We start from the raw sequence: 25,753 nt of genomic DNA, 5'->3' as shown, positions 1-25,753 counted from the left end.
AACTGTAGATACTCTATTTTGAAAAACTGGCAAATTCAATGGTTTTTCTAAACCCTAGACAACCTTAAGATCACACTGTCCCAGTAAACCCCCATACAATAGACCACCATAGTTGATACCGCCTGCCTTGTGATCCAAAATCCTGCATATCACCTTGTTTTAGTTAAAAAAAAAACATTAAAAATAGCAAAACACCTCGTTTTGACCTAAATTTTGGCAAACAATATCACAAGAGCCTATAGATCCCCCAGAACTGGAATATGTTGATTATGTGCAAATTTGGTCTTTGGGGTCACCCAACCCAAACTTACCCAAATCAGGTGCTTTTTGGTAGGCAACATCACAACAACCCCAAAATCAGCCTAGACAAGAATCTGCCCATTATGGATAGATTTAGTTTGGGTGACACCACTGGTGTCGCCCAGTCTAGACTGACCCAAATCGGCTAAGTTTTGGTAGGCAGCATCCCAATAGCCCCAAAATAAGCCCAAACAAGAATTTGTCAAATTTAGGCAGATTTGGTTTGGTTGCCTAGCCCAAACTTCGACCCAAATCAGCTGATTTTTTGCATGTAGCATCCCAAGGGCCAAACAATCACCCTAGAATTGGAATCTGCCACTTCCTAAGAAGATTTGGTCTGGGCGACAGCACTGGTGTTGCCCATCCCAAACTGGTCTGAAATGGCAGTTTGAGTTGTCAAATCGGTTGATTCTTGGATATGTCCATTTTGATATGATTTGAGCCTTTAACAATGTCATTTTCGGGATCATTTTCAGGGTTAGACCTTATTTGCTTGGGTACATAGAGAAAGCTTTGAGAATGTTAGACTTGAGCAAAACTTAGATCTAAAAAAACATTAGCTTTAGGCCATTTGCAGCCCTTAGATTAGGAAATCTATCGAACCAAGTCAAGGCTTGGTCAAAATGTGAAGAGAAACAAAGAGGACGCATGACATAAACTCAACAGGTCCTAATACGGGCGAGGCCACGAATCTTCGGGAGCCCTATGCCAACTGGCCCGGTCTGGTACATTTTTACTCTTTCCTGTAGTTCTTTTCACTTTTGTTTATTTTATTAGAATTAAATTATTTTTATTTCATTTTACGTAGTATTTCGTATTTTGGATCGATGCTGGCTTCGCCACTGATTTGAGAGCAGATCTACTCATTTATGAGTAGATATAACCTCATATCAGAATTTGATTGTCTCCACTCTCTATCACACTTCTAAAAAATCAATTTATAGTACAGATCTGAGGGATCTTCCTCTAAAGATCTCTCTGTTTTGCATCGTAAACAACAATCCCCACTTAATTTTAGGATGCCAAATGTTGGTGATATAATATCTTCAACCCATGTATTAGGCTCAATAAAAAGATTTCCTGATTGCACCTTTGAATAGAGACCGTTTTATTTTTAGAAGGTGAAATCTAAGTGTTTAAAAACTCAAAATTCATTTTTTTTTTCTTTTGAAAATATTCACCTAGTGGTTCTTAGGTGGTTCCCAAAATTTTAAATTGAAAAGAAATCTTCCTAGGAGGTATTTTGATTGGGGAAAAGTTTCTATACTTCCCCTACAGCATAGAAGATCTATGTTTCCCCTACCATCCAGCGATCCAACTTTGATCAAGAGAGCCACTCACCGTTTGATCTTAGACCGACGTCTCAAAGTATTTTATTTTTTATTTTTTATACAAATTTTATGATTCTGAAATTTGGTATGTGCCATATTCTCTTTGGGGCTCACGTATAAAAAATATTAAAAATAATTTTTGATAAAATATAATGATCAAAATATCCCTTGAAATTTATAGGGGCATTTTGGTTATATTATTTTATTGAAAATATTTGTATTATATTTTTCGCTAGTGCAAGTTCAATAGAGAATTGGACGTACAAAATTTCGTGTTAAAATATTTTGTAGAAAAAATATTAAAAATAAAATAGTGTAGAGACATGATATTGTGATTGGGGCAATCTTTGTCCTCCATTCAGAATGGACGGTCGGATAAGGGGAAGTATATAAGTTTCATGTCGTATGGGAAGCAGAGAAAGCTTGCCTTTTTTACCAAGGGAGTATATGTATGTGATACTCCTGCCATAGCACAATATACGTACTCCCAATTTTTTTCTCTTTTTTTTTTTTGTCAAAACGATAATATTGCTCCTACTTTGGGCTTTGAAGATCCAAAATGTAATGTGTTATAATCAAATACTTGGACCTCTTCTTAGGTGGTTAAAAGTTTTAAAAATAGTTAAGATCTTGAAAATCTGACATTATTTAAACGTTGGTTTCGTAAAAATCCAAAGTTTTCCCTACATCAAACAAGCCCATAGGATCGCCAGAGGCTAGAGAAAAAGTTCAAGATTTCATAATCTAAAGTTCTAAAACTTAGGATTATAAGAATCTGAAGTGTTATCTACATAGTAGAAGCATGCAGTATGCTAGAGGCTATAGTTAACTTCCATAAAGAATTTTGGATTTTGAGAATTCGAAGTAAAAGCTATTTTGGGGGAGAAAAAAAAAAATTAAAAAAACTATGAGTATTAACATGATATTCAAATTTCCAGGGTTCTTTTTTTTTTAAAAAAAATAGTAATCTCAAACGACTGGTGCGAAAATTACATGAGCATTTCAAGTATTCATTCCTTAAGTAAAATTGAGCAACTTTAGGACTAGAAATTCTTGAAATATCACCTCGTCACCGAGTGGAGTTTAAGAAGCGAATGGGTCTCGATATGAACTCTCCGCGAGGGCCTAGAAAATACGCAAAATAGTATTAAAGACCTTTAATTATTTTAGAAAATCATTAAACGGAACAAAAGATTGTACAATTCACTTTTTAACTTACGTTTCATAGAGGTACCTCTAAAAGAAATTGTATACAAGTTTCCGAGCTACCCCTATTTAAGGTTGAAACATTTAAAAATGGGTGCGGTTTGTATGGAGCCTAGGCTCTGAACAGTCAAATTAGAGTCTACCTTCAAATAATTTCGAAAAATGTGGTTTCAACACTGAAAATCTCTGTGATAGCCTTAAAATGTATTTTCATTTTTTTTTATAAAGTTCAAAGCTTCAAAAATAGTGTAGATCGAGATTTATGAGAACTTGAAAATTGATAGTCCAAAAATGCGTTACAAAATGCACTATTTTCAAAACTTGAAATCCATTTTTCTCTCGTACCCATGCACCTTGATGTCAAGATGATTAATTTGAGGATATTTGGACATTAAAACAACTTCTTCTAGTGAAAATTTTGATATAGGCTCTTATTTGATTGTTTAGAACCTCGGCTCGATATAAACTTTTCCCTTTAAAAATTAGCGGCATTTTTGTAATTTGACTTTACTTAACTGGCCAAGTGGACGATTTTTAATTAAAAAAGTGAGCTTCATATTGCTAGCCATCAACACCGAGTATTTTCATTGTTTAGTAGGTTCAGGTTACTAACCTTGAACAACTAGGGTTATTAGTATATGGCTCGTCATTAAAATGGAGTTAAATTAACAAAATACTCTTGGGTTTTTAGGGTTCCCAACATTTGTGAATTTTTCAATACATTTTTTGAGGAGATACTTTTATGATATGAAAGTTAACGAATAAATCTTGGCAGTGTAAATGTTATCCTTTCAGCCCTTCAATAATTTTATAAAAATTTGAGCTCTTTAACTATAGTTTTGAAAATAATAATATATTTTATAAAATATTTTGGGATTGTATCCAATGGGTTCATTTATCTTTAATATAGGAAGGTCACAGTTACTTACAACCATCTAATGTGAAATCTGGTAGTTTGGGTACATCACAGAGTTCGAAACAATTTTTTTTGAACTTTGAGCTTGGTCAATAAAATAAATGGAGCCACCCAATTTCACATCTAATGGTCAAGATTAATTGTTACCACCTTGTACCAAAGATAAATAGTCTCATTATATACTTTCCCAAATATTTTATGTGTAATTGAGATAATCCAAATATTGGAGCATGAATTCTATGCATTTATAATACTTTAAAACTAATTAATTTTTTTTTATGAATTAGGAACCCTCGTCTGATTCTAATGTGGATCCCATAATTTCACATTAAAAGAATTCTAATTTGTATCCTAAACTTGATATACAATAAACGAACATGAACCATAAATTCATGAAAAATTGAAAACCAAAAATAATGAAAGTAGAAAAGAGATGCATTATTAGATTTATAGAAATTATTCACGTTTATTTTTCTCTTTTTCTATTTTTTCTGGACATGTATTTTCACTTGAATAATCCCACAAAAATAGCGAAATAAATAACTATGCTTAAATAAAAAGATATGACATTTCATATAATTAAGATAAAAAAAATATGATTTTTCATATAATTAACATAGAAAAAAAAACATAATTCAAGAGTACACAATTTTCATGTCCATTTCCCCTAAAATATGCAATAAAATAAACTCTTAACAACTAAGTTCAAACATGACACAACAACATTAGTAAATTCGAGCGAAAGCTGCTTTTTGACCGCTTCTCTTGTCTCCATTATCTTCTCTCGTCTCTCCATCAAAAGTTCGAAATATTAGTAAAATCGAATTGTAACAAAACCAAACTGATTTTTTTTAAAAATCAATTTGAACAAACCTCAAGGAATATCAGTAAAAATCAATAAAACCGAAGAAATAAAGGGATGGAGCTTGTTTATAGAAAGAAGGAATACAAAGACATGCAAACATACCATTGACTTGGAATGGAATAGATTTATGAGTTTCCAAATGCTTTCGAGCTTCTACTCATAGGAAAAATAAAGATTACCAGTGTTAGCAAAAATTGATGGAGCACGAGACCAACCCGAGATCAGAGAAGAGATTTCGTGAAGTTGGTGTTCGTAGAGGCCGTATTTTTTTTTGCTTTTTTTAAAGAGAGAAGAAGAGTTCTATGTTTACATATGAAACTATTTATATCTTTCTTTCTTTTGTACTGCATTCTTCCTCTCTCAAGCTTCCATTTTATAGGGAGAAGAAAAGTTATCCATTGTATTTCTTAACGGGTCACTGAAAAAGGATCTTCCCTGATCTTAGGGATATCGTCCAACGTTCATATGGATGTTGGTTCATGTGAACGTTGGATGTGATAAGCATATGATTACTTCCATAATTGTAGGCCTTCCAACCTAGGCAACGCCACGCTAAGGCTTATGGCCATATGTGTTAACAAAAAGCTAGGCAATTGTTTGTTTTATTTGAGGAAGATAGGGAAGAAGAAAAGTAGGACGAAAAATAATTTTAAAGGAAAAAAGAAAATAGCAGAAAATTGAGAAGGGAAAAATTTTGGATTTCATTTCTATTTGTATTTGAAAATTTTCCTACATTATTATAGGATGTAGTTTTAATACGCATGGTTATATAATTACTTTATACTATATTTATCATTGGAAGTATGAAGTATGTTATATATTGTATTTTAGTATGATTTATAAAGATACTAGTATGATCAAGTAGTATCTTTGTTTTTTGTTCTAATCATTGCATTACTTTATTGGGCGCAGTTGGCATACGGATGCATCCGTAGCTGTAGAGGTAAGGTGCACCTTCAAATTTGATCATGGTATATAATTTTGATGTAAAATGTTCTTAAGATTATCTCAAAATCTATTTTTATATCTAATTAAAAAATTTTAAATTTCAAAAATGGTTAAAATCAAGTAGTTCTATGAACATATGAAAATCTTGAAAATGGACGGTGTAGATAATATGTTGTAAAATGCACTATTTATGATACTTAAAATCTTTTTATTTTTCATGGTCATACATCTCGATGTCAAGATGATCAATCAAAGGGTTTTTCAACATTAAAACTATCTTTTTGATGGATTTTTGAAGTGCATCCGTAGTTCTACATTATAAGATTGCATCCTGATATAAACTTTTTCCTACTTGATTATGTCTTCTTTATTTTTAACACTATTATACTACATGAATATTTTCTCCTCTTAAATATATTCAATATTATTGTCTAAATATTTGTTATCTAAAAAATAACGTGAGATATAGATTGAATACTATTGTATTGTTTTTTTTCTTTTCAATAATATATTATTGATGATCAAATAAGTACCCTTTCATCATATCATAATATAGTATCCATATTTTGGAAAATTAATTATCATAATTTTATTTATATATTTATTTATTGGCAAGCATTATCAGCAATAAATTGCATAGAGGTATAACGAAAGTATGTCACTGCTAAGATCTTTTTTTACTCTCTATCTCCATGTTCCTTTCATTTTGATAAGGGCACGTTTTGTGTAGAGCCGAGGCTCCAAACATCAAATTAGAGGTCACCTTCAAATAGTGTCGAAAAATGTGGTTTAAATATTAGAAATCTTTGACTAGCCTTAAAATATATTTGTATCTTTAATTATAAAATTGGAAGCTTAAAAAATAATGTAGATTGAGTAGATCTATGAAAACTTTAATAACTTTAAAATTAACGGTTAAAACATGCGTTACAAGATGCACAATTTCCAAAACTTGAAATCCATTTTTTTCTTAAATCCATGCATCTTGATGTGAGATGATCAATTTGAGGATATTTTGACATCAAAACAACATCTTCTCATAAAATTTTTGAGGTAGCCTAGGCTCTATATAAACTTTTCCCTTTCAATAAAGACTATCTTTTTTTTTTCTCAATATTATATCTACATTCATTTCTCTCTTCTTAAAAATTTGGTAATTGAGTTGTCTCCTACAATTTCTCACACCTAGGCCACTGTGTTTACCTATGTTATTACCTTTTTTAATGAGATAAAGGATGAAAATATCTATTCGTGTACATATGCTTCCTAAATTCATACAAAATTATTAAATTTACCTCTACGTGGGTATAGTCACATGATCCTAACAAAATTATATGAAAGAGATTTTTAGATAGAGTAATATGCAAATAACCATAATTATAAGAATGACGTTTCATAATGGAAACAGTTTATATAAGATTACAACCTTAAAATGTAGAATTAAAGAGGCACCTAAAAAATCCTTTGAAAAAGTTGTTTTAATGTTGAAAAATCCTCTAATCGATCATCTTGACATCAAGAAATATGAATAAAAAAAAAAAAAAGATTTTGCAACTCATTATCTGGACTGTCCATTTTCAAGATTTTTATATGTTTATAGATCTACTTGATTTTAACTATTTTGGAGTTTAAAATTTTATAATTAGATATAAATATAAATTTAAAAATAATTTTAATACCAAAATCACGTATTATAATTAAATTAGGAAGTACGCCTTAATTGGATTGTTTAAAGTTAGAATCTTATAGAAACCACACCCTTTAGGGAATCTTGTTTACTCTTTTACATGGGTGCAGTTTCCATAAGGTTGCAACTTTAAACAATCCAACTAAGGTGTACCTTCAAATTTTATCATAATATATAATTTTGATGTAAAATGTTTTTAAGATTACTTCTAAATCTATTTTTATATCTAATTATAAAATTTTAAATTCCAAAAATGATTAAAAATCAATTCGATCTATAGACATATGAAAATCTTAAAAATGGACATTGTAGATAATATGTTGTAAGATGCACTATTTCTGAGATTCAAAATATTTTTATTTTTCATAGCCATACATCTAACCTTTCCGATGGATTTTTGAGGTGCATCCATAGTTATACATTTTAAGGTTGCAACCTTATATAAACATTTTCCCTTTACACATAGGGCCATTTGAAAAGTACCAGCCCTATAATTTCTCTAGAGATAGAGTTCTTTTTTTTTATTCATGCGATGTTTGTCCACCCTTAATTCGGGATTAATAATACATGGTTGCAGTTTGCATACGGATGCATCCGTAGGTGTAGTGGTAAGGTGCACCTTCAAATTTTATTATGATATATAATTTTGTTGTAAAATGTTTTTAGGATTATCTCATAATCTATTTTTATATCTAATTATAAAATTTTAAATTTAAAAATGATTAAAATCAAGAAGATCTATAAACATATGAAAATCTAAAAAATGGATGGTGTAGATAATATGTTGTAAAATGCACTATTTATGAGACTTAAAATCTTTTTATTTTTCATAGTTCTACATCTCGATGTCTAGATGATCAATCAAATAGTTTTTCAACATTAAAAGTACCTTTTCCGATAGATTTTTGAGAGACATTTCTAGTTTTACATGTAGCATCTTTATATAAACTTTTTCTTTTTGGGTGTACCTTCAAAAAGTGTGGAAAAACGTAGTTTCAATACTTAAGAAATTTTTTTGACAGTTTTAAAATATATTTTAATTTTTATTTATAAAGTCTATATTTTCGTAGATCAAGAGATTTATAAAAACTTAAAAATTGAAGGATAAAAAATGCGTTACAAAATAACTATATTAAAAAATTGTAATATACTCCTTTGTCGTGTTCGAGATCACAATTTGAGGATATTTGGGCATCACATAAAATTTTTGAGGTAGGCTATAATTTGATTCTTTAGAACCTCAGCTTTATATAAACTTTTCTCTTTTCCATAATAAATTGATTCCTTTTCCTCTCTCTCTACGCCTTTCTCTCTCTGCATCCAGGCCTTGGAATCGGGTGAGTTCAATTTCTTGCCCCTCTTTGGTTGACTCGTTTTGTTAGGTATGTATCTTTGGATTCATTTGAGTAATTCTCTATCTCTTCTTCACTTGCGCCTGGGATTTGGACTTTGTTTCTTGCTGTTCTGAGTTCCAGGGTTTGATTCTTGGAGTGTAATTAGGGTTTATTTTCATGTGGGTTTTAATCCACGAATAACTTAGTTGCCTGCTATGGTTTCTCATGAATTTCATTTCGTAGTTAATTTATTTGTAAATGGTAAAAGAAATTTTCTCTTGTATCTCTGGGTTTTGTAGTTTAAGATTTGATGGGTGGGATCAGAGATGAGAGATTAGAGAGGCATGACAAGGAAGAAAGGGAACTGGGGCGCGACAAAGGTGATCGCTCTAGGGAAGCGAGAGAGAAAAAGATTCAGCATGTTCGCAATAGAGGCTCGGATTCTGATGGCGAGCATGCTTCGCTAAGGAGGTCCGCTAAAGATGAAAGCCACAGGCATGAATCACGTCGGAAGGCCACAAGAAGACATCACCATGGGGAATCTGATGAGGATAGAAACATAAGGAAATTAGAATCAGAAGCCTCAGATAGGAAAATTGAGAGAGAAATGGGAGAGATAAGGGAGCGTGACAGCAAGAGAAAACATGATGATAGACACCATGATAGAATACAATCTCATGAAGAAGAGGACGATGATGAAAGAAGTAGGGAGAGAAAACGTGATAATGGACACCACGATAGAAGACGATCTTATGAAGAGGAGGATGATGATGAAAGAAGTAGGGAGAGAAACAGTCGTCAAAAAATGCGTAATGAGGATTCTAGGAAGAGGGAACATTATGATAGGGGACACCATTCTAAAGGTGGAGCTGTGAAGGAAGAAGCTCAACGAGAGAGACACAATAGAATCAGGAAAGGAGACTTAGAAGATGGAAAGAAATTAGAGAATTTGCAAATTAATAGGAAAACCACAACCACTGAAACAAATACTGGGAGAAGTGGTGGGGTTTATATCCCTCCATTTAAGTTGGCTCAAATGATGAAAGAAGTTCAAGACAAAAGTAGTATTGAGTATCAAAGATTAACATGGGATGCTCTCAGGAAGAGCATAAATGGGCTCGTCAATAAAGTAAATGCATCTAACATAAAGAATATCATTCCTGAGCTCTTTAGCGAGAACCTTCTTCGGGGTCGAGGGTTATTTTGCAGATCATGCATGAAGTCCCAAATGGCATCTCCTGGTTTCACGGATGTCTTTGCTGCATTGGTTGCTGTTGTAAATACAAAGTTTCCTGAAGTTGGGAACCTTCTTTTGAGGAGAATAGTGCTTCAGCTCAAGCGGTCATATAAGAGAAATGACAAGGTAAAATTTCAAAGCAGACAATTCACCAATTACCTTTTAACGAATGCCAATGGCTGCTCATTTACCAACCTGAAATTGTTACTGGTTTTCTTTTTTCCTTGTAGCCGCTTTTGCTTGCCACTACAAAATTTATAGCCCATCTTGTGAACCAGCAAGTTGCTCATGAGATTATTGCTTTGGAGCTTCTTACCGTGTTGTTAGAGAATCCTACTGATGACAGTGTAGAGGTACAATGCCATTCTCATGATTTACTGATCTCATGTTTTCTTTGTTTGAAGTTTGAACTAGTTAATAACAGCTCATTAAATGATGATATGATTTTTTTTTGTTCATTTGTACAGGTAGCAGTTTGCTTTGTAAAGGAGTGTGGGTCCTTGCTACAAGACCTTTCTTCTCAGGGACTTCATGGTGAGAATCTTTTTATGGTTTTATTGAATTATTATGTTATTGGTTCTTCGACTAAAAATCATTAGCTATAGAAAAGTTATTTATTGGCGTTTGTAAGATTATGTTCGCAATTGCATTTAGTTATGAGTTCTTCCTTACTTTGATATGGGTGGTGACGAATGCTGTTATCGTTGTTACTATCGTTATGCCAAATCTTACTTTTTTCTGAAATTATATGCCAAATGTTACTTGTGAAGAACATGTTGATTATCTGCAGGCTAATAGAGATTATGACAGGATGCTCCTTCTTGAAACTCCAAAACAAGCTGAGTGTTTGTCCCTGGTACATCTAATGCCCACCATCCTGAGACAAGTGTTGGGACCACATTAGGGAATGGATTTATGTGTGCTTCCTTCCTTTGCGTTGCCATAGGGTGTTCAGATTACATGCATTCCAACATCATCCTTGTCATTATTGCTGACATTATTATTGATTTTATTTTTTCATAGTTCAATGGGACAAAAGGTGACAAGTTAACATTTCCTTCAAAAAAAAAAAAGAGGGACAATAGGTGACATCAGTTTCTACGGAACTGACCTAGGGACATGACTGCAAAGCAGATTTGAAATCAAAAGAATATAACTGTAGAAGGTAAATAGGAATCTTAAAAGAGAAAAAAGCCATGTTATTTTAGCAATGTTTTCACTGGCTGAGTAATTTGCCCTTGGCCTAGGTGGTCAGGAGCCACAACATGAAGTTAACAGTTCCATTCCATTCCTACCTTGTTAACATGTCCCACCGTGTAGCGGGTCCCCACCACCACCCCTGCCCTTCTGCCCTTACACCCCTATCCTACCCCTCACCTCCTCCAACCGTACATGTTCCAACCCCCCCTCCCCCCTGTTATGACCACTACCTTCACCTCATCCGTCCCCAACCCTCCACCCATCCTAGCCTACCCCTCCCCAACCTTCCCTCTCCCCAAGCCTCCCTACCTAGCTCTTCTCAACACGCTTCCAAACATTTCTCCTCTTAGTTTGCCCCTTACTCCCCCTCTATTGGGGGCAAGCACTCCTCTTATGTTGCCCACCCCCTCAAGTTCTCTTTGGTGGGTCGCTTCATCCCACAGTGAGACGACATCAACGATGTACGTTCTTGAGCTGTCGACCTCTGGGATGAACCCGAGCTCTCTTGTTGCAAGCTCTCCAGCGGCGAATTCCTCCCATCCTTCCCTAATGAAGTTGGGCTTTGCAAAGCACGTCTTTGGCCCACACCCTCCTTCAAAGGAGTGCCCTATCTTTCAAACCTTGGAACAATTTGGCCCACAGTCTCCCACATCCCCCCTGCAAGCATGGCGTGTCGAGACCTTCGCTCGAAATGGTAAAGCGCTCAGAATGGTGAATCTTGTGGCTCCTTCATCTCTTTCTTTGAAAATCCTCAGCCCGCCTGCACTTAGGCACTATCAGACTCTTGGTGGAAACTCTCAACCCTGCCCTCATCCCCATGTCCTCTAGCTATAGATTGACGGGTTGTTCTTTCGGACCAAGCTCTCTTGGTCTCGGCCGTCCCTGTTTTTCGACCCTCAAGTCCAGGACCTTCATCTAGGTCCATGGCTTTGGAGCATCGTCCCCGTCACTCGTAGTCCAAAATTGCTGGACTATCATGGTTCACAAACGTCGTTTCAAGAAACATCCCCATCGATCTAGTCATCATATGGCTCCAAATGCACCTTTGGATCACCCAATAGGGGCTTCACATCCTACCCCCACTCTTGGTCACGTGCCTGCTCCGTCGCCCACCTTGCCACTGATGCACCACATGCCCGCCGCCTCGCAATTCCCTTGCTTGCTGACACCTGTCCCAAAATTTTCCACCCCTCCATCTATCTTCGCTCTGGACAAACCTCCCAATCGATCTCATGTGACTCACTCTCTCTCCTCCCATCTCTCCCTCAACTTTAACCCTTCAATCTCAGGCCCTCCCTCTTCATCTAACGACCATCTTTCTCTTCCCCTCAGTCGTACCCTCTCATGCCATGTTTTTGACCCCACTCCTCACTCCCATTCTCCAATTCCTAGGTCGACCATTTTCCCTCTTTCAAGTCATGTCCACTGCCACCCATCTTTGCCACCTTGTCACGTGCCACCTCCCCATCCTATCTCCGCATCCTTTTACCCATCATTCACATCATCCATCTTGCCTTCCCCGGTTGCTTCGCTGCACAACCCCCTTCCACTTCTGGCAAGCGGCGCCCCTTCCCTCTCTACAACACCATCACTGGAGTTTGACCAAATGCCACAGGAGCACTTTGTCGAAGGTCGCCTCCCCAACCGGTGGGTGAAGTGCAACCCATATATTGCCTATAGGTCGCCTCCCCAACCAGTAGGTACAGTGCAACCCGGAGATTGCCTCTAATCCCACCCTCTATCCCCTATGGCACTCAACCATCACGACCTCGGGCCCAAAGCTCCTCTAATCTCACAAGGCACCCGTTAACCCCTTTGGCGCTCATCACCACCTCGGGCTCGAAGCTCCCCCCTCCCCCCCCAAACCTCCGAGCTTTCCTCGCTCTGTGCTCTCCGTCACAAGCATGGACTCTCGCGAGACTCCACTGCCACCCCCATCTGGGCCACCAGAGTTCGCGGCCATCCCCTCTAATGCCTTTCGGTCCCTCTCTCTTTCTTGGTCACTAGCACAGAGTTTTCCTCCTCTATCCCACTATCCAAGCCCCTACCGTCACCTCTCCACCTCTGGCCCTTCCATCCTCATCTTCCCCAACATCTTCCCCATCCCTTTCCTCCGCTCCTTTTCTTCCTTCTTAGCCCTCTTTTGCCACCCCCCAGCTTCTCCCATCATTTCCATCCCATCCCCTTTTCTCCCCCTTGGGTCTTTCCCACTTCCCCCTTCGCCTCTGTCTCTATCATGGGCACCCATGTCTACATCCCCCTCTCATGGCCCCCATCTTACCCCTCTTGGTTGTACCTCCTTTATAGCATCCAAAGGAGTCGGGCATCGAGCCAATAGGGGGCAGGGGCATTGGTCGCGGGAGCGGAGCAATGAGAGGTATAGACGGCAGAGCATCGGAGGAAGAAGCGATAGTAGCAGGACGGTTAAGTTCATCCATCAGCTTAAGCAGTTCCGGTCCCAGTTATTGATTCAGAAGTTATAGATATAGATCGAAATGCAGTTCCACGACAGCAGTAGCACCAGCAGTTGACCCGGTTCCCATAAACTCATTTGACCTAGTGTCATATCCAGTTGACCAAGTCGAACTATCCGCAGCGGAGGGAGCAACGAGAGCACCGCCGACAAAAGCAAAGCACCAGCGGCAAAGGTAGCGGCATCTGAGCCAGTATCTTGGCTAGTTGGCTTCGTTGACTCAGCAATGGAAGTGGTTTATCCCGGTTCATCAGTTGCCCCAGTTAATTACACGGTAAACCATCCTGGATCAGGAATGTGGCCATTGAACTATAGCCCATTGATCTACTTAAGATAGAGACTCTTCGACCAAGACATTGCCTTTGCCTTTATAAGAGAAGACAGGTTCACATTTGACCGGCCAGGTTTATAGAAATGGATTTGTAACTCAGCTGGGTGATGGAAGGCCGTTAGGCCGGCCAAATGCTTCCTCTGCGTAGGCCAGATCTACGGGCGCAACAGCTGCTATCTATACCTCGGCCTTCGCTATATTGCTACGCAATCAGAGGGTTCCATTCTTTGCCTCTGTTAGTGGCTTGATGACTAACTGGCTTTTTCTCAATGATAATGGATGAATCAACGACAAGGGCCCGGTCCACTGGCACCGGATCCAATGAATCAATGGATTCTGGGTTAACTAAAATGACTATATTCCCGCCCGGGTCTGATTCTAGCTCCCTCTAGACGTATGGAATTCTATCTGCAAACACCTCCCCCCCTTAATTGGCATCGGAGATCAAAGGAGCGGAGAAGCGGCTAACTGGTAGCAACATTCCGTCTATCACTCGAGTTGATAATAAATAATAGAAAAAAAGAGAACACGGTCGGATCGACTTTGAAAGACAGATGGATGAAGGGCGGTCGGAAGGCGTCGGGCAATCAATTCCATCTTTTATACGAAACATCAATAGCTTGACCGGTAAGAGAAGTCTTTGCTTGCCCCCCTTCTCCTTCGCATTGACCCGCCCCTACCGGACCGCTGCGGGGCTTCTTTATGGGCGGGCGAGGTCAAGGTAAGCTCTCTGGAGTTGCTTAGACTGTCTCGCTACCTTCGACCGCTTACACTTAGGAGTGGATTCGAACCACTGACATAAGGATTTTCAGTCCTTTGCTCTAACCAGCTGAGCTACCTGAACCACTTTCCTAAAGTGTGTTTTCTTCATCGAATAGCGCCCTATCGCCAGAGGAGCTTGCTCCAGCAAGAACCGAGAGCCGTCCAGTCCGTCCCTGGCCGGCCGGAGGGAGCTTGCTTATAGAGAAGATGGACCGGCCCTTGTTCGGTCAGGTCTTCTTCGCAATAGACGCCACCAAGAACAAGAAAGAGGCTCTCAGCTCCTAGTAACGTCGTCTAAGTAGTGCTATTCTGTCCTGTGCCCGTTGTGCGAAGGGGACTCAGAGGTTCTTTCTCTCACGTGATTTCTCCCGCCCATTCTACTTCCGTGCCGGAGGAAATGGGATTCGAACCCATGATACAATCTTCTTGTATGTCTATTTAGCAAACCAATGCCTTAAGCCACTCGGCCATACCTCCAAGCGTTGATCGGAATTGGATTGGGTTGGGTTGGTTGCTCGAAGGGCTATCTGATCCGATCAACTGTGTAAGGCGAATAGCAAGCGATAGAATCGGAGAGCAGGGTGACACCTTCTTTTCTATGAACACCCCACATTGAAAAGAATCTTTGCCAGTCAAAGCCTCCGACCCGACCAGGAGAGAACACAAGGTCAAGCCAAGCCTTTACCTGAATGAATATATCCTTCGTCCAAAAGCATTCGCGTTTGGGCAGCAGCAAGAAGCCAACAAACTACAGTACAGCTCGAAAGCGAAAGCAAGAAGCATAAGCAAGAAGCATAAGCAGCAAAGAGAGAGCGTGCGGCGCGCTATTATTTCTTTGCTCCTTAATAGCAGCGGCTTTCTTGCTCGGGTAAGCAGCATAAGCAGCAACGGGAGAGCGCGCAGCGCGCTATTATTTCTTCGCTCCTTAATAGCAGCGGCTTACTACAAAAATTGGCCGATAAAAAGTGAGCGCGCTAGCGCGAAAGCCGTTGGTTGCGGCTTTCTTGCTGGGCGCTAACGAGCGAGAGAAGTGCTACAACACGGAACGAGAGAAGTGCTTACGCACTTCTCTCGCTGGGGCTTTGCTCGTTGGTCGAGAAGGGAGAAAGCCCGGGAACCAAAGGACACGGGGGAACGAATCGTAACCTGGATCTACTCTCATATTGATGACCCACCGCACCCCAAGTTCCTATTCCTAAAGAATGGCCTTTGAGTTCGTTTCAGGCCTCAGGGGCTGGCTACCGGATATGAGTATGGAGAGTTCAATCTACCTAGTAGATGTTTGCATTTGACCCCTACCCATACCTCTGCTACCTATGCTCCAACCATGATAGCGATTGGGCGGTAGCGATTGGATTATGCTATTGGTGCTTCTTCTGGGTAAACAGGCCCGCCTTTGCTCTTCAACCCGGATGAACCACTTATGGCTCTGGCCCCACCTCATACCTATGCTGTTGGTCCAACTGAACCTCGGACGAAGATATGCAGTGCAGGAGGAGAAACCTATATAGGCTTTGCCCCCGCTTCTTCTGTCCCCACCTCTGCCCATACAGGATCAACCGGATTAGCTGCTATCTATTATTGAGAAACAACGAGAGGCACAAGCACGTCATGCCCGACAAACCCACCTCGCATTAGGTAGGGAGATCAATGAACAATGGGACTTACCGAGATTGACACCTTGACCTTCGGCCCACATAGCTTGACGGTCCACTCAAGACTCAGCTTGGACCGGTCGGGACTAGGGAATGCGCTTAAGAGAATGGGGCATGCGGGGAGATATAGATACCCTTCGTCGGATGCTCGAAATGCTTCCCTCGTATATCGGTTTGGTCGATTTGTCAAACAAGCTTAGTGGCCATTTCGCACTAATGAATCAAATAGCACAATCGTTTCCCGGCCTGGCTTGCTTTAGTTAGAGATAGATCCTCAGGTCAGTGTCTGAGGGAGCGGTATGGATAGGGTGATTCAAGGTTTATGAACAAGAAGGAAGAGCTCCCAAACCGAGTCAGTATTAGCTTGAGGTATAAGTCAGGTAAAACATACATCTTCCAGTCAGTGTTTGAGGAAGTGGTAGCGAAGGGCTTCCTCGAAAGAAGCCCGAGCGAGAGCTTCCAATCCGAGTCAGTAACGTAAAGGTGAGGTATGAGGAGATATCGGTATACTCTCGCTTATAGGTGTTTTCAAGAAGCAAGTGTTTGAGGGAGTGAAACGACCGAGTCCGTACCGGCTTGAGTACTGGAGTAGGAAATCTTCCTTGTCCGGTTCGGAATTGGATTAGTAGAGTAGAAGAAGAGGTATGGCCTTGCCTTGTCAGGTGTCTGAGCCGTCATGGCAGGTCCGGGCCGAGCCAATCCAACAGTACTCAAGCTAAATGTTGAATTGAGAAAGAATTTCAAGGGTGCTGGTCTTGCTCCAAACGATGCATCAACTGAATATGAATCTCCAACCCGAACTATTCGCTCCCGATTTGCTACTGATAGCTCCTTTGCCATTGGATTCGCCATCTTACTCTGAGCGGCCCATTATGCTGACCAGGATGTTCCACCCGAAACTTCTCGCGGTTTTGGGGGGGGGCACTTTTTCTATGATGTTCGGTCTATCCCAGGGACGTGGCTCACATTCTCTTCGTGATCGACAGGAAAAAAACGGCATAGCATAACATTCGCTTCTTTATGGTCTGGTATCACACTTGCTTATTAATACGGTCCGACCGGCATCAAGCGTTCAAATTGATCCAAGCAGAATGAGAGGCGGATGACAGGATAGTCGAAAGTGAGTCTGTCAATGATAGATGATGCGCATCGGACTAGCTTCGCGGACATTGATCCCTATTCGTGGATAGAGTTAGGATAACATCCCTATTCATCGATAACGGACGATGACTTACCCTATACCGCTACCGTGTAGCTGTAAGCAAAGGGGGCCGTAGGCTTACGGCTTACGCCGTTGCCCTTGTGCTTGTATACCCGCCATCTACGAGGCAGCTTGGCTAGTTTCGCTAGTAGCGTGTTACCAGCGAAGCTCCGCAATTAACCCCAACAACTTCGTAGCAGCATCTTTGCTGCTATGCAAAGGTAATGGTGCTTGCAGCCCCGTTAGTTGGGTAAAAAACCGTTTATCGACAAACACTTAAGAGATCTATGGCTATGAATACCTTAACAATCTGTAACTGTTACTTCGTAAATACGCTATTACTTTTTTCTCTAGCAGCTTCTTTGCCTCATGCAGTTTAGACGCTACTTCACCTGGAAGTGCCAGGTAGCTGTTTGAGATTCTAGGCAAGGAAAAGAGTTCGAAGTTTGAAATAAAAAAATAATAGAGATATAACAATACTAATAAATATGTATTTCATATAAATAGTAGTATTGGCAGTATTATAGTTTATGCTGTATTCCAATATTGTATATGCTAAATTACTAATCCGTGAAATTGATTTTGGCATATCACTCATGACTTATTATGGAAACTAATCAGAAAAAGGAATAGCAATCCTACCAATGAGAGAAATTTAAATAACTTAATAAATTGCGGTTGTATTTTTTGAAGTTAGGTAGTACTAATATATCTTATGTCCCCATACAATCTTTATTTCATTATCTAAGTTCTGTATTTTTTTTTTGAGGAAAGTTGACTATATTCGTATTAATACATAATAAAATGTACAAACGAATGGGGCCCTCTGCAAGCGCACCCTTTACAGCCCCGAAGGGTTCAAAAAATGATACACAGGAGGAAATCTACTCCAAGGAGATAGGTGGGGGTCTGCAAAAATCTAAAGCCCCACTGGGGTGCTAGAATAGGCTCTCTTTTAGCAAGATGGTCGGTCTCGGAGTTCTTGCGGACATTATATTGCATAGTTTGTGGGCATAAAATTCCATTTAGAATTCATTTTATTGCATAGTTTGTCAGCATGAAACAGAATCTCATGTACAAAGTCTCACAAGGTATCATATTTGGTTTTAGTTCAGTTCGTACAAGTCAATTTTCTTCTTTTTAAAACTTTTAACCTCATTTTTGTATTGTCTTTAAGTCCTCTTAGATCCATAGAAAGGGACCTATGAGGTGCTTTGGGGATTTTAGACCCTATTTGGTCCTCTATTCCTCATATATTTCCCTCTACTTCAAGTGGGACCTATTTGACCCTCTATGCCCCAAGTATTTCCCTCTACTTCAAGTGGGGAGTTACAATGAGAGGCCCTTATTTGTGAGCTTTTCTCCAACCATGGGTACACATCTCCGATTTTTGTCTTTGACTTTCGATATCTATTCTTCAATTCATTTTGGTATATGCTTAGTAGCACTAACCATGATTGTAGAACATAGAGAAGGGGTACTACGTTAGTAATAGGTTACCAATTGGAAGAAAAAGAGCTGTACTAATAGATTTGATAGCTTTAATTATGGTTTTACTAGAATCTAGAACGGTACCACTAGAATCTTGACTTGGGCTGGTCGGCTGGCCGGCTGGCCGGCATGCTAAGTCTGCAATTTTAGAACCTTGGTTAATATGCTTTTGCCCTTGAACCTTACGTTTGTGTAATGGATTTCATTTTCACAGTGAAATCATCACCATCACCGAGCCTTATCCCAACTATTTGGGATCGGCTACACAAATCCTATTCCGTCATTCTGCTCTATCAAGGGCCATACCCTCTGTTAGACCATAAGTCACCATATCTCTTTTCATTACTTCCATCCATGTCCTTTTGGGTATTTTCCTTACCCTTTTGGAGCGTTCCACTTGAACCAAATAACCCCTTGCCTTTTTAGAGCCTTCCACTTTTAGTTTATTTGACTTCACAGTGGAATGAGCTAGAGAAATGCGAGGTTTTAAATTTTAGAAGCAAATGGATTTACTGTTAGGTGTGGATTCATGCAGGATGGTGGAAGGTCATAGGAGGTTATGGGAGCCTTGATTGTTGGGTCGATAGATGGAGTCCAAGAATGTTGTGCCTACGTGGTGGACTCCCTGATTAATTTTAATGAACTTTTGTGCTTCAGCTTAAAAGAAGTACACACCAACTTTTGCTGGTTTTCTTTTTCTTATATTGATAATTGATATCCATAAAATTGCTCAGAAAAGGGCCCATGCATTGCTCACCAGAAGATACAGATTGAAAAATCTCTTTGAGCAGATGCAGGCATAACATTATCACTTCGCACATAGGTTGATCTGAGATTTTTGAAGGTAGATTGTTTCATAGTTGTTGGAAGTGGGAGTCGGAGTGATGGATCATAACATTCTAGAAGACCCTAGGTCAAAAGTGCATTTGGTAGAATTATTTTAGTAATAAATAAATATTTTAAAAATCTAGGAATTTTGACAAGAATTAAAAATAAATAATCCCACAAAAGTAGTAGAAAATGGGAACAAAAATTGGCGATAAAAAATAATTATTTATTGATAAATTCCAGTCTAATTAATAAATAATATTTTTATATGCCTTTGAGGTGTAGTTTATGTAACAAGAATCCCACACAGTACAATAAAAAAAATATTAGGGAAAGTCTCTTATAAAGAGACCATTTACCTTTGATATAAAGTGGTCACAATTAATCTTGACCATTGGATGTGAAATTGGGTGGCTGCATTTATTTCATTGACCAAGCTCAAAGTTCAAAAGAAATTTTCTTGAACTTTGTGACACACCCAAGCTATCAAATTTCACATCAAATGGTTGTAAGTAATTGTGACCTCCCTATACCAAAAGTAAATGGTCTCATTGTATACAATCCCAAAATATTATGAAAAGGTATATTAAGATAACTGATTGCAATACGAGGGAGCTGATTTTTTATTGTTACAATCTGAATTATTTACAAGTTCACGCTTTACAACCTCAAAGGAATACCAAGCTGTTTTATTTACAATTTTACACTTTACGACCTCCAAAAGCAGTAGCGGGAGAGAAGAGTATGATCATAATTATGATCCAAACGAATCTGCTTGTCCTCTTGTTGCCCCTTTGAGCAGCTACAATGGATCCCTAGAAAGTGGACATCGTGATCCCTTAATTGAAATCGTGATCCCTAGGAGGTCCCTTCCTGGAGTGGTTGTTTGAGATCATGGATTGGGATGAAAACCTAGTCTTGATATCTCGGCAACTACAGATTTTTTTTATAATCTGATTCTGATATCTGAAGTGTTGCAGATGATCACTTGATTCATCTCTAATCTGGCTGTGATTTGGTGAAAATGTGACTTGTTCTTTTGTAAGTGTTGTGTGACGTATTGTTGCAAAGAAAGATTGTTTACATTCATGTCCTGTTCATATATTCATGTCATTATAGACTCGGTACTAGAAGCAATTTTTCAGCTTATCCACAGCGATATTAAACTTCTGCTTTTGTTTTCCATTGCCCAACGTTTACTCATCTACTCCCCTTCTTTCGTCTACTCCACTTTGTTTTTGCTGTGTAGGAACGGGTCTTGTGGTTGCTATTTTGTACTTAAAATTGTGTTTTTTTTTCATTATTTGTTTCTTGTGACTCTTTGGGAATTTCCAGATGTCCTCATGATCATCACATTGTCTGCTTTTGTTTATTGTGACTGGGTCTCACTTCTATTTATGGTATTTGGTATGTATTTTGAATCTTGGAGGTTTCTTGAATTGGTAATGACACTTCTTGATTCATTATTTGGTTGTAGGTATCTTTGAGCGCTTTCGTGGCATTCTTCATGAAGGAGAAATTGACAAAAGGGTTCAGTTTTTGATTGAAGGCCTCTTTGCTATACGAAAAGCAAAGTTTCAGGTATATTGCTTTATTGTTGTTATTACTGCTACTGCTGCTTCTGCTACTGCTACTGCTACTGCTACTGCTACTGCCGTTACTACTGCTACTCCTTCCACCACTACTACTGCAGCTACTACCCATTGCTCCCACCACCACCACCACCACCACCACCTCCTCTATTATTGTCATCGTTGTTAGTAGCGGTGGTAGTAGTAATAGTTAGCTGGAAAGCTCTCCTTCAGTTCTCCCTTTATGGGGTTAGATTATGACATAGAAACATGCATATGCAGGGTTATCCAGCCGTCCGTCAAGAATTGGACCTTGTGGAACAGGAAGACCAGTTTACTCATGAGTTGTCTCTTGACGAAGAGATAGATCAAGAAATTGGACTAGGTATGGAAATTTTGTAGATGGACGTAATTACTTAAATTCATGAGTCTTTTGGGGCTTTATATACTTATTATTCAAATTGCAAACTACAGTCGCAGTTTAGCTTGTCATTACAGTATCTGCACCTGCTTCGTGTCTTCTTATACACCCTTACTTTTCTAATTCAGATATATTTAAGCCTGATCTGCAATATCTGGAACATGAGAAGGCTTATGAAGAACTCAAAAAAGACATCCTTGGTGATGAATCTTCTGATGAAGAGGGTTCAGACAAAGGCTCAGATGACGAGGATGAGGAAGAAACTGATGAAGAGGAAGAGGAAAAGCTCCAGATCAAGGATGAGACTGAGACCAATCTGGTCAATCTACGGAGAACGATTTATTTAACAATAATGTCGAGTGTGGACTTTGAGGAGGCAGGACACAAACTACTCAAAATCAAACTTGAACCTGGTCAAGAGGTGAGTGGTCCCTGAAGAACAAATTAGGACACTGTTAGTGACAAACTTTATCTCTTTTCAGAAGTTGCCATCCCCTGGTTCATTTTTTTCAAATGTACAAGATAGAGCCTTTGTTGTTTCATTGAAACATATCTATCCCTTCCCCCCACCCAACCGCACCCTAACCAAAAAAAATGAAAAAAAAATAAATTATATATATATATATATATATATATATATATATATATCAAAAACACATCAAACCCTCCGTTTTCAGCAATTTTCCTACCATAATTTCTACCTTTTTTGCATCTTTTCTTATGTGTCCCTTCCTGTTTTGGTTTTATGCAGATGGAGCTATGCATTATGCTCCTAGAGTGCTGTAGTCAAGAGAGAACTTATCTCCGATACTATGGTCTCTTAGGTCAGAGATTTTGCATGATTAACAAAGTCCATCAAGAGAACTTTGAGAAATGCTTTGTGCAGCAGTATTCGTTTATCCATCGACTTGAGACGAATAAGCTGAGGAATGTGGCCAAGTTTTTTGCACACTTACTCGGCACGGATGCCCTTCCATGGCACGTTCTGGCATATATACGCTTGACGGAGGAGGATACAACATCGTCCTCGCGTATTTTCATCAAAATTCTCTTTCAGGTATCCATCATTGAAGTTTGTAAAAACATTTGTCGTACATGGAATCCCAAAACTAGAAGAAAAAAGAAAGATGTGTAATCTTGATTTGTGTTGTTTTTTTTTTTTTTTTTCTCAGGAATTGGCCGAGCAGCTTGGGCTACGCTTGCTTAATGAGAGGCTCAATGATCCGACCATGCAGGAGTCATTTGAGTCCATATTCCCTAAGGATAATCCCAAGAACACTAGATTCGCGATAAATTTCTTTACTTCTATTGGTCTTGGTGGCATCACAGAGAGCTTACGTGAGTATTTGAAGAACATGCCTCGCCTTATTATGCAGCAGCAAAAACCAGTATCAGAATCCGATGCCACTGGCTCTTCTGATGATGGGTCTGAAGGTTCAAGTTCAACAGATGATTCAGACTCGGGATCAGAGTCTGAATCGATTTCTGAAAGTGACAGAGATCGGAGACATCGAAAGCGAAGGAGGCCCTGATGATAGATAACAGCCTCAAATGAAGTTCCTGCTGAGGTTAGGTCATCCTGTCTACCCTGGAAATATGTACGAGTCGAGATGTATTCATTTGTTTTTTCTGATGAGCTCCTGTTGAAATATTTACGAGTTGAGGTTTTGAGACGTGTTCATTTACTTTGTCTGATGAATTCTTGTATATGTTGTGGTCTCTAAGTTTTATATGCTTCTCAATGATTTTAGAAGTGGCCAATAGTTACTTTGGGTGTCCACTCATCTCTTAAACTCACATTTGTAAAAAATAAAAATAAAAAACAATATATCCAATAAAATAAAATAACCAAAATATCCTTAAAAGATTCAAAGAGGTAATTTGATCATTATATTTTATTGAAAAATTATTTTTCGTATTTTTTTCAAGTGTGCCTCATTGAGTAGATGACATGTTACAAATTTCATTTACATACAGTTTGTGGAAAAAACTAGAAATAAAATACTCTGAGGCGTTGGATCTTAGATCAAACGGTCAGCGGTTCACTTGATCTTAAATTGGACAGCTCGATGGGGGAAGAGGTATAGATCTTTTATGTTCTAGGAGAAGTATAGTAACCTTTCCCAAATCTAAATGCCCGTTGTTTTTAGGAAGTACATGAATTTTGCATATTATTTAAGAATTTACTCAAAGGGAAAAGTAATTTGTGACACCCCTCAGCCTAAAAATTGTGGCTTCCGCCATCTATCCATATTTTTTATGAGGATACAGTTTCTATGCAGCCAGAAATACATGTTTGGCAATAAATATATTTTGTAATTATAATTTGATCTTTAATTTAGAGAATATGTAATCTTTAATATGGAGATCATGAACATGAAAAAAAAAAAAATTGAAAACTAGAAATAATAATTATATTAAGAAAATATTTGGACAATTTGTTACAATTGTTTTTAGATCGGCCACCTATTTGCATCCATCATTAAGATGAATGCTTTATAATACCTCTGGATCGCATATTGTACAAATGTGGTCCAGCCTGTATGAAACAATTTTCCTTGTGATAATTGAGGATTAAAGAATCTACAAGCCCATCCTTGTCACGCTTCAGATTATCATATCGTACAAGCTTTTTCCAACAAATTGGGGCCAGTTATATAAATCCTAGTATGATATTTTGTTGTATTAAGGATCATATTATCAGTGAGGCCATGAGTCCTCATATCTTTTCTTACGAATTCCAACCATAGTGCAAGTCCTTGTTTAAAACATGATTTTAAAAAAAAAAAGCTTCAATTTTTTTAAATCCATTAAGAACTCCGATTTGTTTAAAAGATATTCGAAAAATTACGTTTTTTGTAATGAAACCAATATAAATCCATATCTAATCTTTTTTCAAAAAAACTTCCAAAAAAACTTCTTCCCATGATTTGATTTCTTTATTAATTTAATATTATTGAATTTTGGTTTAGAGATAAGCCCATTAACAATAAAAGTAAATTTAGAATATTTAATAAAAAATTCCATCACAAATTTCACCAATAAATTCCTTATAAAAAAGTATACAAATATATTCAATTTTCTAAAAAAAAACAAAAAAAAAATGCATTTGAGCACTATGGTTTTCTTGAATGTCATCGCAATTCAACATGGACCGCCCTTTTCAATGCCCACTAGATCAAGTCGATTTGCAGTAGGAGCTCCAAATCCTTTTTTTTTTGGGAGGGGAGGGGGATTTACAGAGATTTTGACTAATTTTGAGGTTCTCAATCAATAAATTCACGAATTGTTGGGTCCTCAATCAATAAAAGATAGACTTTGAATCGGACCTTATAGCGTTTACATGAGTCAGGAGCCACACGTTAACACTACTGCAGGATTCAGTGTCTTTTACAAGGGTGTAACCAGAGTTTCACCTTTTTTCTTATCCCTACCTTGGGGTTCAATGGTTTCTTTTCTTGAGAAGATTATTAATGGAAGAAATCATCTCTCCTTTACTTTATTTTATCCATGCAATAGCAAGAAAACATTATTAATGAAAATTTTACTTTTATTTTATCCATGAAATAGCAAGAAAACATTATTAATGAAAAATCACTGTAAATAAGAGGTAAAATAACAAATATATCCTCTAGCACCTGTGTATCATACACATGCACTTTGTGACGTCCATTAAAGAGAATCACAATGGACTTTTTTGATATCGAAAGTGGTGTACGTAAGGGGACGCAATTCTACATTGGGAAAAGTTTATATGGAGCCTAGGCTCTAAAAAATCAAATTAGAGCCTACTTCAAAACATTCACTACAAGAGGTTATTTTGATGTCCGAATATCATTAAATTGATCATCCCGACATCAAGATGCATGGACATGAGAAAAAAATGAATTTCAAGTTTGAAAAAAGTGCATCTTGTAACGCATTTTTCAACTATTAATTTTTCAATTTTTCAATAAATCTGATCGATCTACACTATTGTTGACACTTTAATTTTTA

General features: G+C 38.1%; 1 protein-coding gene and 1 non-coding gene across 5 annotated transcripts; one reads left to right on the top strand and one right to left on the bottom strand.

Annotated features, from left to right (window-relative positions):
• Positions 1-8,314: 8,314 nt before the first annotated feature.
• LOC18431309 (MIF4G domain-containing protein / MA3 domain-containing protein) lies at positions 8,315-23,510 on the top strand. Of its 4 annotated transcripts, XM_088858830.1 has the most exons (10): positions 8,315-8,465; positions 8,578-8,635; positions 8,887-9,950; positions 10,055-10,177; positions 10,292-10,358; positions 21,243-21,346; positions 21,619-21,721; positions 21,886-22,178; positions 22,509-22,814; positions 22,930-23,510. In XM_088858830.1, exons 3-10 carry the CDS (start codon positions 8,898-8,900, stop codon positions 23,287-23,289), a joined length of 2,409 nt encoding a protein of 802 aa, XP_088714956.1. In that variant the 5' UTR covers positions 8,315-8,465; positions 8,578-8,635; positions 8,887-8,897; the 3' UTR covers positions 23,290-23,510. The 4 variants fall into 4 exon arrangements, with proteins under 4 accessions (XP_088714956.1, XP_088714954.1, XP_088714955.1 ...); XM_088858828.1 differs by lacking the exon at positions 8,315-8,465 and having other exon boundaries at positions 8,468-8,590; XM_088858829.1 differs by lacking the exon at positions 8,315-8,465 and having other exon boundaries at positions 8,480-8,635.
• On the bottom strand, positions 14,599-14,672 carry TRNAF-GAA (transfer RNA phenylalanine (anticodon GAA)). The gene has a single exon. It is a non-coding gene; the product is annotated as a tRNA-Phe (tRNA).
• Positions 23,511-25,753: the final 2,243 nt, after the last annotated feature.

The sequence above is a fragment of the Amborella trichopoda genome, chromosome 2, assembly GCF_054954075.1.
Source record: "Amborella trichopoda isolate Santa Cruz 75 chromosome 2, AtrichopodaSantaCruz75HAP2 v2.0, whole genome shotgun sequence".
Classification (NCBI taxonomy): domain Eukaryota; kingdom Viridiplantae; phylum Streptophyta; class Magnoliopsida; order Amborellales; family Amborellaceae; genus Amborella; species Amborella trichopoda.
The sequence above is the reverse complement of the archived record's forward strand: the minus strand, read 5'-3'. Positions and strand labels throughout refer to the sequence as shown.